The 16,264-nt window shown below is 43.8% G+C and overlaps 1 protein-coding gene across 1 annotated transcript in view; it reads left to right on the top strand.

The window, feature by feature from the left end:
- Positions 1-16,264, top strand: part of LOC126266667 (glutamate receptor 1-like) — a 438,813-nt gene that overhangs the window by 352,736 nt on the left and 69,813 nt on the right. The window contains exon 8 of the mRNA XM_049971086.1: positions 10,760-10,966. Within this exon, the coding sequence (XP_049827043.1) occupies positions 10,760-10,966 (207 nt within the window). The remainder of the gene's footprint in view (positions 1-10,759; positions 10,967-16,264) is intronic.

Raw genomic sequence — 16,264 nt, 5'->3', positions numbered from 1 at the left:
CAGACAGGGAGTCGGACCCGGAAATACCACTTCTAATGAGCGGTAGCCTTAACCGTTTCGGCCATCCGGACACGGTCTCCGACAGACTCAAATTTCCAACTTATCGCACGCATTAACCCGCTGCTCGCAAATTACTGATTCTCGTAGGTAAAATTGGAAGGAAAACAGCCCTCGGTCACTATTTTTTACGATTAACCGGGTTTCAACACTTCTAGGAGTGTATTCCTCAGATTTTAAATCAAAGAATGGTCTATATTCTATAACATGGTCACAGAATTATGACTAAGAACGTATGATAGAGTATAAGTACGGAATCATCGTGAAAGACTGTCAGTACGTATATATCATTTATAAAATAATCAACATGCCAAAAGGCATTAGGCACAAAGATATTTAAGATAAAGAAAACTTTGATGGCGAGCCACTAAGGGCTGCTCGTTACTTGCGTGGTGCAGGTTGCAAAACGGACTGAGGTGCCCGCGTTAACAAATGCGGGTAGGTGAACATGGCACTGCAACGAGCGCCGCATCTAGTAGCCGTAGATACAATTAGACTATTTCACCTTGAAATATAGGCAGAAATGATTATGAGTAAAGAGTATTTGCAACATAATGGAAAACAATATTTGTTTGATAGTAGCGTACAACACAACATTTTGTCTACAGCAAAGCTTATAACAGTAAGATAAATATGAAAACATCATTATGAAAATGTAGATGGGACTGAATGACACACCGAGCGAGGTGGCGCAGTGGTTACCACACTGGACTCACATTCGGGAGAACGACGGTTCAATCCCGTCTCCAGCCATCCTGATTTAGGTTTTCCGTGATTTCCCTAAATCGTTTCAGGCAAATGCCGGGATGTTTCCTCTGAAAGGGCACGGCCGATTTCCTTCCCAATCCTTCCCTACCCCGAGCACGCACTCCGTCTCTAATGACCTCGTTGTCGACGGGACGTTAAACACTAACCACCACCACCACTGAATGACAACTTGTAAAAAGCAATCATGACGTGAAATGCAGCCAAGAAACATTTGATAATTGAAAAACGTAAGACTACCTTAGAAGGAAAAGAACATTTCGGCAACCTGCACAAGGAGACACGAAGTCAGATATGGAGTACCGGCTTTATACCATTCAAAAAATTTTTGTTCCGCGCCTGTAGCTGTTCATTAAGGATGAGGCTATCCTTTCGAGCAAAATGCTTGAAAATCTCTAATTCTTCTAGAATATCTACTCTACGCCCTTTCTTTTCAGTGTGCAAAATGTTGCTGTCACAGATGGCTTTAGGTGAATGACATGTAATTAGAAGATGGTCGGCAAAAGGCGAATTTTGGGGGCTAGTGCCATTTTTTCTTAGCAACTGTTCTTTACATCTGGTAGTGAAGGTACGTTCTGTTTGTCCTATACAGTAAGAGGAGCAAGTATCTCAGACAATTTTGTAGACACCAGAATTTTCTAAAGGAGAACGCATAGAGTGTAAATTATGAATGAAGTTTTTTATTTTTATTTTTATTTTTTTTTTTTTTTTTGCTGGAAAGGATAGCCTCATCCTTAACGAACAGCTACAGCTACGTAAAGTAAAAAACATTTCAACGTTATGAATCCTTACTTATACTCTATGATAAGTTCTTAGTCATAATCTGTGACCATGCTGTAGCATATAGACCATTCTTTGATTTGAATTCTGAGCCAGACACTACTAGCAGTGTCGAAACCCGATTAGTTCGTTAAAAATAGTGACCGAGGGCTGTTTTTCCTTCAGTTGTAACTATTCACGGTCTCTGAGAGTGCAGCCATGTACAAAATTATGCGATTCCCGTCGGTGTTCGGACGATATTAGTGCATCCGCACTGAGACAGACTTCAAGGAGTCGCCGTACTCTTACAGGGATGAAATGTCCGACAAAACAGACACCTTCTGAAATATATACATTTCGTTCATCTAAGCAGTTCACGTAAGCTCTTCTACTACTTATGACTTCATAATTCCGTATTCACCCAAACGAATTCTCATAAAGTCCTCACTAAACGACCTTTACTTTCCTTTCATCATCGTCATCTTCGTTCGTTTCCAGAAATTAGGACTTTTGGCCTCTTGCGTCTCAGAACTGATCATGACATCTCTCTAGCAGACGTCCAACAATTCTCTTTCGTGTTGCGTAACGTAGTTATGCTGTAGTTATCTAACTACTAGACAAACGTTGGTCTTTGTGTTCTTAGTTGTAACAGATTCTGCATTCAGAATTTGTCCAAAATCGATGTTCTTTCATGGTCCAGTAACGAATATGCACCTACGAAGTGGTGGAACTTCATCTCTGACGATTTGATCTGTCGTAACGGATTTCATGTTAGCGTCAAGCATTCGTGGCCACGCAGCAGCAAGGGAAACTTCATTAGTATGCAAAAATTATTTATTTGTGTACAGTAGGTTTTAATGTGCATTATATGATTTCACGTAAATGTCTGAATTAAATCAATTTTTGAATCATTTGGCTTGGGGTATTTAAAACTGGATCCAAGATATATAAACCCTCCCTCTTTTTCGATTTAGCTGCTCATGTATAACAATTTTCACTTTGGATGTTTCAGTCCTTGTAATGCCATCCCATTTGCTTTACATGTTGATTCTGATTCCGTATTTAGCAGCAAATTCACTCATTTCAGATACTCCAATTAGAACATTTCCTTCAGATTTTCAAATTATAGACCGATCACCAACAAACAGCTGAGTCATTAAATTATAATAATCACTTAATGTGATGTCGGTATAACAAACAATTTATAAATGATTTCCGCAATAGCGACACTGAAAACGTGGGGGATAGTGGACGGCCTTGCCTAACGTCTTGATTAATGCCAGCAGATTTGTCGCACCCATTACAATTCCCTTCCTTATTTTGTTATTTTTGCAAAATTACTGATAATCACTATTCAGGGGGGCTTTAAAAAGGTCTTATCAAGCAGTGAAAGTATTTCAGTCGAAACATGAGGCCATGATATCTCGAGTCTGATGAATTATTTTACTTAAAAATGATGTTCTTGTTTCTGCTGATTAATTAAAACATCGACAACGATACGTCGGCAACTTACGAAATAATTAGCCTAATTTAACTTTCGTAGTCTAATGATCAAGCTGAATTGTTTGACATACGTCATAATAATGATGTGTTCGTGCAGATGCTTTGACAGCTAATGATGTGCTTCTTTTTAAGATGGTGCTGTATTGCTATGCGTAACGTGGCGATGGCAACATTGGCACAGCGAGACAATCCAGTGCGTCGGACTCGTGTTATTGTTTTAGAACTGAACGATAGTAAAGTATTACGGAAGGGTTTTGTTTGTTATTTAAAATAATTTCAGACATAAGATTAAATCACGGACATGCAACAGGTGCATGGTAAATGCACTACCAGTTCAAAACTTCCCGGACACAAATAACTAATTCGGAATTGACCAATAGATATCTCGAGAGGCGGGCCTACCAGGATAAAAATCCGGGAAGTATTGTGCTGTTAGTAGAGAAACAGTAACAGCAGAATGGGTCAGTCAGTAGAGGTCAATGACATGGAATATGGTCTAGTCATAGGATGTCGATTGAGTGATACACTCAAGAGCCAAATAAAGCGGTACGCTTTCCTGATATCGCTTAAGACCCCGCGAGCACGCAGAACTGCCGCAACACGATGTGGCATGTACTCGAATTAGTTGAGTCTGAAGCAGTGCTGAAGGGAACTGACACCCTTCCATTAATCAGTAAGAGTACGAAGGGGTGGAGGTCTCTTCTGAACAGCACGTTGCAAAGCATCCCACAAATGCTCAATAAGGTTCATGTCTGGCACGTTTGGTGACCAGCGGAAGTGTTTAAACTCAGAAGAGTGTTCCTGGAGCCACTCTGTATGTATTGAGGACGTGGGTGGTGTCACATTGTGCTGCTGGAATTGCCTGAGTCCGACGAAATGCACAATGGACATGACTGGATGTGGGTGAACAAACAGAATGCTTACGAACGTGTCACCTGTCAGAGTCGTACTTAGAGGTATCAGCGGCCCATATCACTCCAACTGCACACGCCCCACGATAATACGGAGCCTCCAACAGCTTGAAAAGTCCCCTGCTGACATGCAAGTTCCATGGATTCATGAGGTTGTCTCCTTACTCGTAGACGTCCATCCAGTCGATACAATTTGACACGAGATTCGTCCGACCAAGCAACATGTTTACAGTCATCAACAGTCCAAAGCCTCAAGCATACACGAGTGTGCCATCGGCTCCGAAAGCCCATATCAATGATGTTTTATTGAATCTACATCTACATTTATACTCCGCAAGCCACCCAACGGTGTGTGGTGTAGGGCACTTTACGTGCCACTGTCATTACCTCCCTTTTCTGTTCCAGTCGCGCATGGTTCGCAGGAAGAACGACTGTTTGAAAACCTCCGTGCGCGCTCGAATCTCTCTAATTTTACATTCCTGATCTCCTCGGGAGGTATAAGTAGGGGGAAGCAAAATATTCATTACCTCATCCAGAAACGTACCCACTCGAAACCTGGCGAGCAAGCTACACCGCGATGCAGAGCGCCTCTCTTGCAGAGTCTGCCACTTGAGTTTGTTAAACATCTCCGTAACGCTATCACGGTTACCAAATAACCCTGTGACGAAACGCGCCGCTCTTCTTTGGATTTTCTCTATCTCCTCCGTCAACCCGATCTGGTACGGATCCCACACTGATGAGCAATACTCAAGTATAGGTCGAACGAGTGTTTTCTAAACCACCTCCTATGTTGATGGACTACATTTTCTAAGGACTCTCCCAATGAATCTCAACCTGGTACCCGCCTTACCAACAATTAATTTTGTATGATCATTCCACTTCAAACAGTCCCGTACGCATAATCCCAGATATTTTACAGAAGTAACTGCTACCAGTGTTTGTGCCGCTAACATATAATCATCAAAGGATCCTTCTTTCTATGTATTCACAATACATTACATTTGTCTATGTTAAGGGTCAGTTGCCACTCCCTGCTCCAAGTGCCTATCCGCTGCAGATCTTCCTGCATTTCGCTACAATTTTCTAATGCTGCAACTTCTCTGTATACTACAGCATCATCCGCGAAAAGCCGCATGGAACTTCCGACACTATCTACAAGGTGATTTATATATATTGTGAAAAGCAATGCTCCCAAAACACTCCCCTGTGGCACGCCAGACGTTACTTTAACGTCTGTAGACGTCTCTCCATTGATAACAACATGCTCTGTTCTGTTTGCTAAAAACTCTTCAATCCAGCCATACAGCTGGTCTGATATTCCGTAGGCCCTTACTTTGTTTATCAGGCGACAGTGCGGAACTGAATCGAACGCCTTCCGGAAGTCAAGAAAAATAGAATCTACCTGGGAGCCTGTATCTAATACTTTCTGGGTCTAATGAACAAAATAAAGTGAGTTGGGTCTCACACGATCGCTGTTTCCATAATCCATGTTGATTCCTACAGAGTAGATACTGGGTTTCCAAAAACGACATGATACTCGAGCAAAAGCATGTTCTAAAATTCTACAACAGATCGACGTCAGAAATAGGTCTATAGTTTTGCGCATCTGCTCGACGACCCTTCTTGAAGACTGGAACTACCTGTGTTCTTTTCCAATCATTTGGAACCTTCCCTTTTTCTAGAGACTTGCGGTACACGGCTGTTGGAAGGTGGGCAAGTTCTTTCGCGTACTCTGTGTAGAATCGAATTGGTATCCCGTCAGGTCCAGTGGACTTTCCTCTGTTGCGTGATTCCAGTTGCTTTTCTATTCCTTGGGCACTTATTTCGATGTCAGCCATTTTCTCGTTCGTGCGAGGATTTAGAGCAGGAACTGCAGTGCGGTCTTCCTCTGTGAAACAGCTTTGGAAAAAGGTGTTTAGTATTTCAGCTTTACGCGTGTCATCATCTGTTTCAATGCCATCATCATCCCGGAGCGTCTGGATATGCTGTTTCGAGTCACTTACTGATTTAACGTAAGACCAGAACTTCCTAGGATTTTCTGTCAAGTCGGTACATAGAATTTTACTTTCGAATTCACTGAACGCTTCACGCATAGCCCTCCTTACGCTAACTTTGACATCGATTAGCTTCTGTTTGTCTGAGAGGTTTTGGCTGCGTTTAAACTTGGAGTGAAGCTCTCTTTGCTTTCGCAGTAGTTTCCTAACTTTGTTGTTGTACCACGGTGGGTTTTTCCCGTCCCTCACAGTTTTACTCGGCACTTACCTGTCTAAAACGCATTTTACGATTGCCTTGAACTTTTTCCATAACCACTCAACATTGTCAGTGTCGGAACAGAAATTTTCGTTTTGATCTGTTAGGTAGTCTGAAATCTACCTTAAATTACTGTTGCTGCAACGGCCTTATGATCACTGATTCCCTGTTCTGCACATACAGAGTCGAAAAGTTCGGGTCTGTTTGTTATCAGTAGGTCCAAGATGTTATCTCCACTAGTCGGTTCTCTGTTTAATTGCTCGAGGTAATTTTCCGATAGTGCACTCAGTATAATGTCACTCGATGCTCTGTTCCTACCACCCGTCCTAAACATCTGAGTGTCCCAGTCTATATCTGGTAAATGGAAATTTCCACCTAAGACTATAACATGCTGAGAAAATGTATGAGAAATGTATTCCAAATTTTCTCTCAGTTGTTCTGCCACTAATGCTGCTGAGTCGGGAGGTCGGTAAAAGGGGCCAATTATTAACCTAGCTCGGTTGTTGAGTGTAACCTCTACCCATGATAATTAACAGGAACTATCCACATCTACTTCACTACAGGATAAAATACTACTAACAGCGACGAACACTCCACCACCGGTTGCATGCAATCTATCCTTTCTAAATACCGTATGTACCTTTGTAAAAATTTTGGCAGAATTTATCTATGGCTTCAGCCAGCTTTCCGTACCTATAACGATTTCAGCTTCGGTGCTTTCTATCAGCGCTTGAATTTCCGGTACTTTACCAACGCAGCTTCGACTGTTTACAATTACAATACCGATTGCTGCTTGGTCCCTGCATGTCCTGAGTTTGCCCCGCACCCGTTGAGGCTGTTGCCCTCTCTGTACTTGCCCAAGGCCATCTAACCTAAAGAACCGCCCAGCCACACAACCCCTGCTACCCGTGTAGCTTCTTGTTGCGTGCAGTGGACTCCTGACCTATCCAGCGGAACCAGAAATCCCATCACCCTATGGCGCAAGTCGAGGAATCTGCAGCCCACACGGTCGCAGAACCGTCTCAGCCTCTGATTCAGACCCTCCACTCGGCTCTGTACCAAAGGTCCGCAGTCAGTCCTGTCGACGATGCTGCAGATGGTGAGCTCTGCTTTCATCCCGCTAGCGAGACTGGCAGTCTTCACCAAATCAGATAGCCGCCGGAAGCCAGAGAGGACTTCCTCCGATCCATAGCAACACGCATCATTGGTGCCGACATGAACGACCACCTGCAGATGGGTACACCCTGTACCCTTCATGGCATCCGGAAGGACCCTTTACACATCTGGAATGACTCCCCCACACGGAGTGCACATTGGTTTTCTTCCCCTGTTTTGCTGCCATATCCCTAAGGGGCCCCATTACACACCTGACGTTGGAGCTCCCAAACACCAGTAAGCCCACCCTCTGCGACCGCCCGGATCTTACAGACTGAGGAGCAACCTCTGGAACAGGACAAGCAGCCATGTCAGGCCGTAGATCGGTATCAGCCTGAGACATAGCCTGAAACCGGTTCGTCAGACAAACTGGAGAGGCCTTCCGTTCAGCCCTCTGGAATGTCTTTCGCCCCCTGCCACACCTTGAGACGACCTCCCACTCTACCACAGGTGAGGGATCAGCCTCAATGCGGGCAGTACCCCGGGCAACTACAGTCGTAGTCCGATCGGGGGATGCGCGGGACGAGCTGGCCGTCCCCGACAAACCCCCATCCGGACCCCCACAGTGATGCCCATTGGCAACAGCCTCAAGCTCTGTGACCGAAGCCAACACTGCCTGAAGCTGGGAGCGAAGGGATGCCAACTCATCCTGCATCCGAACACATCTACAGAGAGCGAAAACAAATCGACACAAAATTTAAACGGTTATTAAAATACAAGATTGCCTAGTAAATGTAGTAATGCTGCTACTTGCGCACTGCTGACACACTGCTCGGCAGCGGAAGGAGACTACGCGATTTTACACTATTCAGCGATGCTACAACTCTCAGATACTACAATACGCCCGAAATTTATGAATTAAAGAATGCAAGTACCAAAAACACGCAAAGAAAATAAGATGTTTCGTATGCTGACACTTGTTGATGAAATCTGCAACAATTTGCAGAAGGGTTGCACTCCTGTCACGTTGAACGATTCTCTTCAGTCGTTGTTGGTCCCTTTCTTGCAGGATCTTTTTTCGGCCGCAGCGATGTCGGAGATCTGATGTTTCACCTGATTCCTGATATTCATGGTACACTCGTGAAATGGTTGTACGGGACAATCCCCACTTCTTAGCTACCTCAGAAATGCAGTGTCCCGTCGCTCGTGCACCGAGTGTAACATCAGGTTCAAGTTCGCATCAATATTGATAACCCGCCATTGTAGCAGCAGCAACCAATCTAACAACTGCGCCAGACACGTGTTGTCTTCTGTAGGCGTTGACGAACGCAGCGCCGTATTCTGCCTGTTTACTTATCTCTGTATTTGAATAGCATGCCTATACCAGTTTCTTTGGCCCTTCAGTGTGTATCAGTAAGGAAAACTTCAACCCTTCTAAGTGAACTGCTGTATGTTTTTCAAAGGAAAGTGCGAAGAAACAATAACGGCTAGAAAGACCAGGCAGACCTCATATACTGATGAACAGGTACCGTCGGGCATTGCGGAAGGCCTAGCACGAAATCTGTGGATGGAATCCTTTTGTGAGTGCCCAAGTGCTGCCGGAAGTCCGTATGACACAGAAATTGTTCGCAGGGATTAACGTTTGAGCAGCTTCTCATAAGCCACACATTTATGTATTCAGAGCTAAAACATGGTTGAAGCAGAAAGACGCCACAGAAGAGTGAATGACTGGAAATGTGTGACTACCTAAATTAAATACCGCTTGACAATTCAGTGTAAGGTCTGGATCTGGTGAACGTTTGGAGAAAGTTACCTGACATTATGAGTAGTGCCAACAGCAAAATACGAAGGAGCTGGCTTTAAAGTATTTGGTGGATGGGTGGAGGAGGGGGGCGGTAGTGCTAGTGGTTAAGGCCTGGTTCCGTAATTCCATCAAAGAAAACGGTGTATACGGAAGGATATGAACACATTTTACAGAATTTTGTACTGCGTGCAACAGAGGAACGGTTGTGAGTCGATGCCTGTATAAACATGACAGTGGACCCTGTCACAGAGCAGCAAATTTGAGGCATTAGTTTGTGAACTGTACCGTTTCTTAAATGGACTGGCCTGCCTAGAGTCCCGATCAGAGCCGAACTAAACATTTCCGGGATGAGTTAGAACGCCGAATTCTCTCAAGACTCCAGCGTAAAATATCACCGCCTTCTCTAGTTTCTGAGCTTTAGGGAGAATGGTTTGTCATTCCAGTACAGGCATTCAAGTACCTCACCGAAAGTGTCCCGAGCAGATCGTCATAAAGGTGAAGGGTGGACACAGATACAACGAAAGCCCAAAATATCTGGGAGTCACTTTGGACTGATCTTTAACATACAAAAGACACCTTTCCAACCTGGCCAAGAACATACAAACACGAGTGAACCTTGTGAGAAAGCGTGCAGGCAGTACATGAGGAACAACTACATCAGTCCTCTGAGGAGCATCCCTTGCACTGGTATACTCTGCAACAGAATACTGTGCACCAGTTTCGCTCCGAAGCACCCCCATAGTGAAAGTAGACGTCCAACTGAACTCAGTTATGAGAATAGTTAGTGGTACAGTCCCGTCTACACCTACTTGCTGGCTACGAGTGCTTTCAAACATCTGTCCACCATACCTCCGTCAAGGGCTGCTCTTTACAATCTCTGTCAGTAAGTTTCTGAAAACAACTCGATCCCTCTCCATTCTATCACAGTCCATGAAACGCCTCAAGTCTAGAAGACCAGCATATGAAATGGGAGTCCAAATGCTATCCACAGGATTTGACCAGGACGCAGAGTGGAAACGTGAGTGGCAAGCAACCCGAAACCACGAACTTGTAGACAATCCAACAATTCCAGTTCCAGGCTTCCACCAACTGAGGGAAGTGTGGCTGCAGTTAGATTTCGGACTGAAGAGGGAGGTGGAAATACAACATGCACAAGTGGGGCTTTTCAAGTGGCAGTGTGAGTTACTATGGTGCCACCCAAAAAATGAGACACATTCTGAATGAATGTCCAATCAGACACTTCCCCGGTGGCACTGAGAAGCTCCATCAAGCATCCCACGAGGCACTGCGCTGGATCGAGTCCATCAAAGTCCCAAAGTCCGAGTGTAGTCTGAGCCGTTTAAAACTTGTTTACTGTATAAAATTTCACATGTTCATTTTTATATATATTTCTTTGTTATACTAAATGTGTATTACTGTAATTGATACATACGATAATGATATTAATATTAATAATAATAATCTCATAATAATGTCCAATAATAGTGTCTGGTTATTTTGGTAGTGTACATCCATGTGAATTGTGGATTTGAGAATCTGCTGATGGTGATAGCCTTCTCGTAATTTAATAAACCGAGAGTAGGTGTCAGTGTGACCAATGCTTTCCTATAACAAGGCCCCTGCGGCGCTGATGTACGACGCCGTCTTCGTGCTGGTGGAGGCGTTCAACCGGCTGCTGCGCAAGAAGCCGGACGTGTTCCGAGCCAACTTCCGTCGCGGCCAGGTCTTCAACAACGGCAGCCGCGGCATCGAGTGCAACACCAGCAAGGGCTGGGTCACGCCCTGGGAGCACGGCGACAAGATCCTGCGCATCCTCAGGAAGGTACGTAGCGCGGAGTCACCAGCTACGCGGTGCTTTTTGATACCTAACCTAAAGAGCGGAGTTCCTCGCTGAAAGCCCACTGTTTCTGCTGGACCTGCTCATCGACGTGCCGAACTTGTACAGGCCACAGAGGAAACCCTAACTGAGAAACAAACAGTACTGCTTGACTTTAGCAAGGCTTTTGATACAGTTGACGTTGATATATTACTAATTAAAATGAAACAGCTGAATTTCTCCAACAGCGCAATACTCTGGTTCGAGAGATACCTCAAAAACAGAAGTCAACAAGTCGTTTGTGTGTCGGAGAAGTCATCATGGAAAAACGTGCGCTCTGGAGTTCCCCAAGGCTCCGTCCTTGGTCCACTACTCTTCTCACTGTGCGTTAATGATATTTCTTCATTGATTCACTCCAGCAACTACCATCTATATGCCGACGACATCCAACTGTAAGTGCAAGCCCCAAGAACGTTGCTGACGCAGTAGCGAGTATGAACGCAGATCTTTGCTCTGTTTCTCGATGGGCACATGACCTAAGTCTGAAACTAAACCCCAAGAAATCCCAGGTCATTCTTATATCTCATCCAAAGTTAATCAGCCGGTACTTTCGCGAAACATTCCCTCAAATACTCCTCAATGGTACCAAACTAACATACCAAAAAGCAGTAAAATACTTTGGAACTATCTTGGATCCTTCCTACATGCAATCCAAAAATTTTGAAAACTATTTCCAACCCATGTTAAACAAAAATTAGTCCAAACTCTAGTCTTGCCTAACCTTTACTATTGTTATGTAGTTCAACACGGGACAAATAGTGAATATTCGAGATGCCTCCAGCTAGTGATGAATGCTTGCGTTAGATACATGTGCAATATACGGTTGTATGCTCATATCAGTCCTTCATACTCCCACCTAGGTTGGATATGCTCACATAAGGTACGCGATCTCCACACGATGTGCTTACTTCATCGATTTCTTAGTCACTGGTGCCGCCAATACTTATCTTCTCACATTAAACACCTATCATCATTCCACAACCGCAATACCAGATCGGATACATCTAGCATCTTGGCTGTACCTTTACATAACACAAAATCTTTCTCCGTGTCATTCATCTCAGCCACAGTACTGTGGAACGCGCCCCCCGGTGATCTGCGTCTTATCCAGAACTACTCAACATTCAAGAGGGAACTCAAAACTTACATATTAGGGACGGTATAGCCACCATTGCTGTGCCCCTCTCATGTCTTTCTTTCTCTTCTCCATCATAGCTTCGAATTTAACCATTTTATTTCTCTTCCCCTAATCTAGCTACCTCTTCTGTATCTCTTTCACCCCATTCTATCGTCTTATGCCTCTGCTCGATGTGAGAAACTCATAACCTGCAAGAACATAACGAGAAAATTCCCATCTAGCCATGGGACTCACATTCATAAAAGTAAAATATGTTTAATTTCATATACATATTCATTATTATTACAATTATTATTATTTTTCTTGATTGTTATATTTATTTTTGATTGTTATAATTACCCTTGTACTACTGTTATAATCTCTATTTTTTTAACATTCTTACTGCATAACACGTGGTATGTCCATAATGTTCTGTACAAACTGAAATTCGTTCCACCTGATTATGCCTGGTTAGGTGTAAGAGAGGGCCTGAAGGCCTTAGTATTGCCAGGTAAAATAAATGCATAAATAAATAAATAAAGTGTGAAAGCGGAACTGGAAGACACGTTCCTTAGTACTGCATGCTCCAGTGTTTATGCCACGATTATTCTCCATGTAGTGAGGGGCGTTATCAATGTCCTGTAAATTCCGGCTATATGATTTTGACCTCCCTGTTAATCATTCAACTGAATTCGTAACCGTCATATGGATAGAAAACTTGGTACGACTTAGTACACCACACAATCACATTTGGCTCATTTAACCAGAAACAGCAGTTATTTCTTACATCCAAAGACGAGTAGCTGTTACCTATTTTCGAAGTCTCCTGAACGTCAACTTTAAGCAAGATCAACAAGACTACATACTGAAAGACATTTTCGCTCTACAGCGGAGTGGGCGCTGATATGAAAATTCCTGGAAGATTAAAGCTGTGTGCCGGAACGAGACTCGAACTCCGGACCTTTGCCTTTCGCGGGCAAGTGCTTTACCAACTGAGCTACACAAGCACGACTCATTCTCCGTCCTCACAGCTTTACATCCACCAGTATCTCGTCTCCTACTTTCCAAAGTTCACAGAAGCTCTCCCGCGAATCTTGCAGAACTAGCACTCCTGAAAGAAAGGATATTGCGGATACATGGCTTAGTCACTGCCTACGGGATGTTTCCAGAATAAAATTTCCACTCTGCAGCGGAGTGTGCGCTGATATGAAACTTCCTGACAGATTAAAACTGTGTGCCGGACCGAGACTCGAACTCAGGACTTTTGCCTTTCGCGGGCAAGTTCTCTAGTTTGGAAGGTAGGAGACGAGGTACTGGCAGAAGTAAATCTGTGAGAACGTGCCGTGAGTCGTGCTTGGGGAGCTCAGTTGGTAGAGTACTTGCCCGTGAAAGGCAAAGGCCCCGAGTTCGAGTCTCGGTCCGGCACACAGTTCTAATCTGCCAGGAAGTTTCCAGACTACAAACTGTTTGTTCGTTCTTGCCTTACCCGTTACAGAGGGTGTTTGAATGTTGCCTTGGACAATGTGTGCTCCATATGTCTCATCTATTTAAAACGTTTGGTCATTGGTTCCCGGGTGACTGGAACTCCACCGCTCGTCAGGCACTACTTTGACTGAACTCGGGTGTAAAGTAGTACATAATACCATCACGGTAAATATCATTCTACATTGCGCAACAGCATTACAGGAACATTATAGTTGTCACCCATTGCACGCTTCCTATCAAACCCAAATTCTCTACCTGTCTTGCGCAAGTAACTTCCCTTCCATTAGCCCCTCTGCTCGTAGCGTTCGTAAATTGCTGCAGTAGTTCGAAAAATGAGCTGCATCTGCAGTGAAAGTATCTACAGTCGTCTCGCTCACCTATGTATCTTGGTATGTGTTGTATACGTCCTGTGGACATGTCCCCAATCTCCCAAGTGCACAACCTCTGTCCTCTTCTGTTACAGGAACCGTAAAATACTTTACTACGTGAAATTACGAATTCCGCCGCCTACAGGCATAGAAATAAATCAGTGGTGAAGTTTAAATATTTCTGATGGACTGGGACTCGTGTCCATCACTAGAATAGTTCTAATAAACGGCTCAGACATATGGACACCCTTCCTGTCCAACCAAAAGTCTGAACCTGTCACACAAAGGAAAGCCCACTACCACTAGACCCTCTGCTTATGGCATTCGCAAAGTCCTAAAGGAGTTGGAAGATGTGGTACATCCACAATGAAAGTACCTCGAGCCATCCTGCCACATATATGTATAAGAATATGTGGTGGGTGTCCCCACTCTCCAACTACTATCACCCCCATCCTCAGTGAAATGTGTTGAACTATACTATGTGAAATCAGAACCTCACTCACCTAGAGGTACTGAAATAAATCAGTGGTGAAGGTTGTAAATTTGTGCCAAACTTCACTGTTTGGACAGCAGCCTTAAGGGAACTATGCTACGAGAAATCACGAACTCAGTCGCCTTTAGGTATTGAACTAAATCAGTGGTGAGAATTGATCATTTGGGCCAGACCCGGATACTCCGCAGCATGTCTAGACCCGTCAGCTCAACACTCGGACAAGCTTCGCGTGGAACCCAAATTCTTGACATGTAAGGCACATGTAGCGCCCGTTTCCACTAGGCTCTCTGCTTATAGCATTCGCGAAGTCGTGCAGGGGTGCGGAAAATATCGTGCATCCACAATGAAAGTACCAGGAGCAGTCCTCACACACACACACACACACACACACACACACATATATATATATATATATATATATATATATATATATATATATATATATACGTTTCTAGCATTTGTAGACTTAGAGAAATATTTTGACAATGTTGACTGGAATAGTCTCTTTCAGATTCTGTAGGTGGCGCGGCTAAAGTAAAGGGAGCGAAAGGCTATTTACAATTTGTACAGAAACCAGATGGTAGCTATAAGTGTCGAGGGACATGAAAGGGAAGCAGTGGTTGGGAAGGGAGTAAGACAAGGTTGTAGCCTCTCCCCGATGTTATTCAATCTGTATATTGAGCAAGCAGTAAAGGAAACAAAAGAAAAATTCGGAGTAGGCATTAAAATCCATGGAGAAGAAATAAAAATTTTGAGGTTCGCCGATGACATTGTAATTCTGTCAGAGACAGCAAAGGACCTGGAAGAGCAGTTGAACGGAATGGACAGTGTCTTGAAAGGAGGATATAAGACGAACATCAACAAAAGCAAAACGAGGATAATGGAATGCAGTCAAATTAAATCGGGTGATGCTGAGGGAATTAGATTAGGAAATGAAATACTTAAAGTAGTAAAGGAGTTTTGCTATTTAGGGAATAAAATAACTGATGATGGTCGAAATAGAGAGAATATAAAATGTAGACTAGCAATGGCAAGGAACTCGTTTCTGAAGAAGAGAAATTTTTTAACATCGAGTATAGATTTAAGTGTCAGGAAGTCCTTTCTGAAAGTATTTGTATGGAGTGTAGCTATGTATGGAAGTGAAACATGGACGATAAATAGTTTGGACGAGAAGAGAATAGAAGCTTTCGAAATGTGGTGCTACAGAAGAATGCTGAAGATTAGATGGGTAGATCACATAACTAACGAGGAAGTATTGAATAGGATTGGGGAGAAGAGAAGTTTGTGGCACAACTTGACCAGAAGAAGGGATCGGTTGGTAGGACATGTTCTGAGGCCTCAAGGGATCACCAATTTAGTATTGGAGGGCAGCGTGGAGGGTAAAAATCGTAGAGGGAGACCAAGAGATGAATACACTAAGTAGATTCAGAAGGATGTAGGTTGTAGTAGGTACTGGGAGATGAAGAGGCTTGCACAGGATCGAATATGTCCTCGGCTCCCGGTTACAATAGCACCGTCCATAGTGGTTCGTGTCCTGTCGAACATGTCCGACAGAACACACACCACTGATTGTACAGCTGAGGTGTGGAAACTACATTGTGAGAAATCTGGAATTCACCATTCTGAAGGCACAAAAATAAAACAGTTGTGAAGGCCGAAAATTTGTGTTCAAGTGGGAAGTGAAACCGGGTGCTAAACTTCTCTGGAACTATTACCTTAATTGCCTCCACGCGCCAAAAGTGTCATTTACCAACTACAAAGTCATGGTCAGCAATGGTCAG

The sequence above is a fragment of the Schistocerca gregaria genome, chromosome 4 (assembly GCF_023897955.1).
Source record: "Schistocerca gregaria isolate iqSchGreg1 chromosome 4, iqSchGreg1.2, whole genome shotgun sequence".
Taxonomy (NCBI): domain Eukaryota; kingdom Metazoa; phylum Arthropoda; class Insecta; order Orthoptera; family Acrididae; genus Schistocerca; species Schistocerca gregaria.
This window is presented reverse-complemented; position numbering and strand designations above follow the sequence as displayed.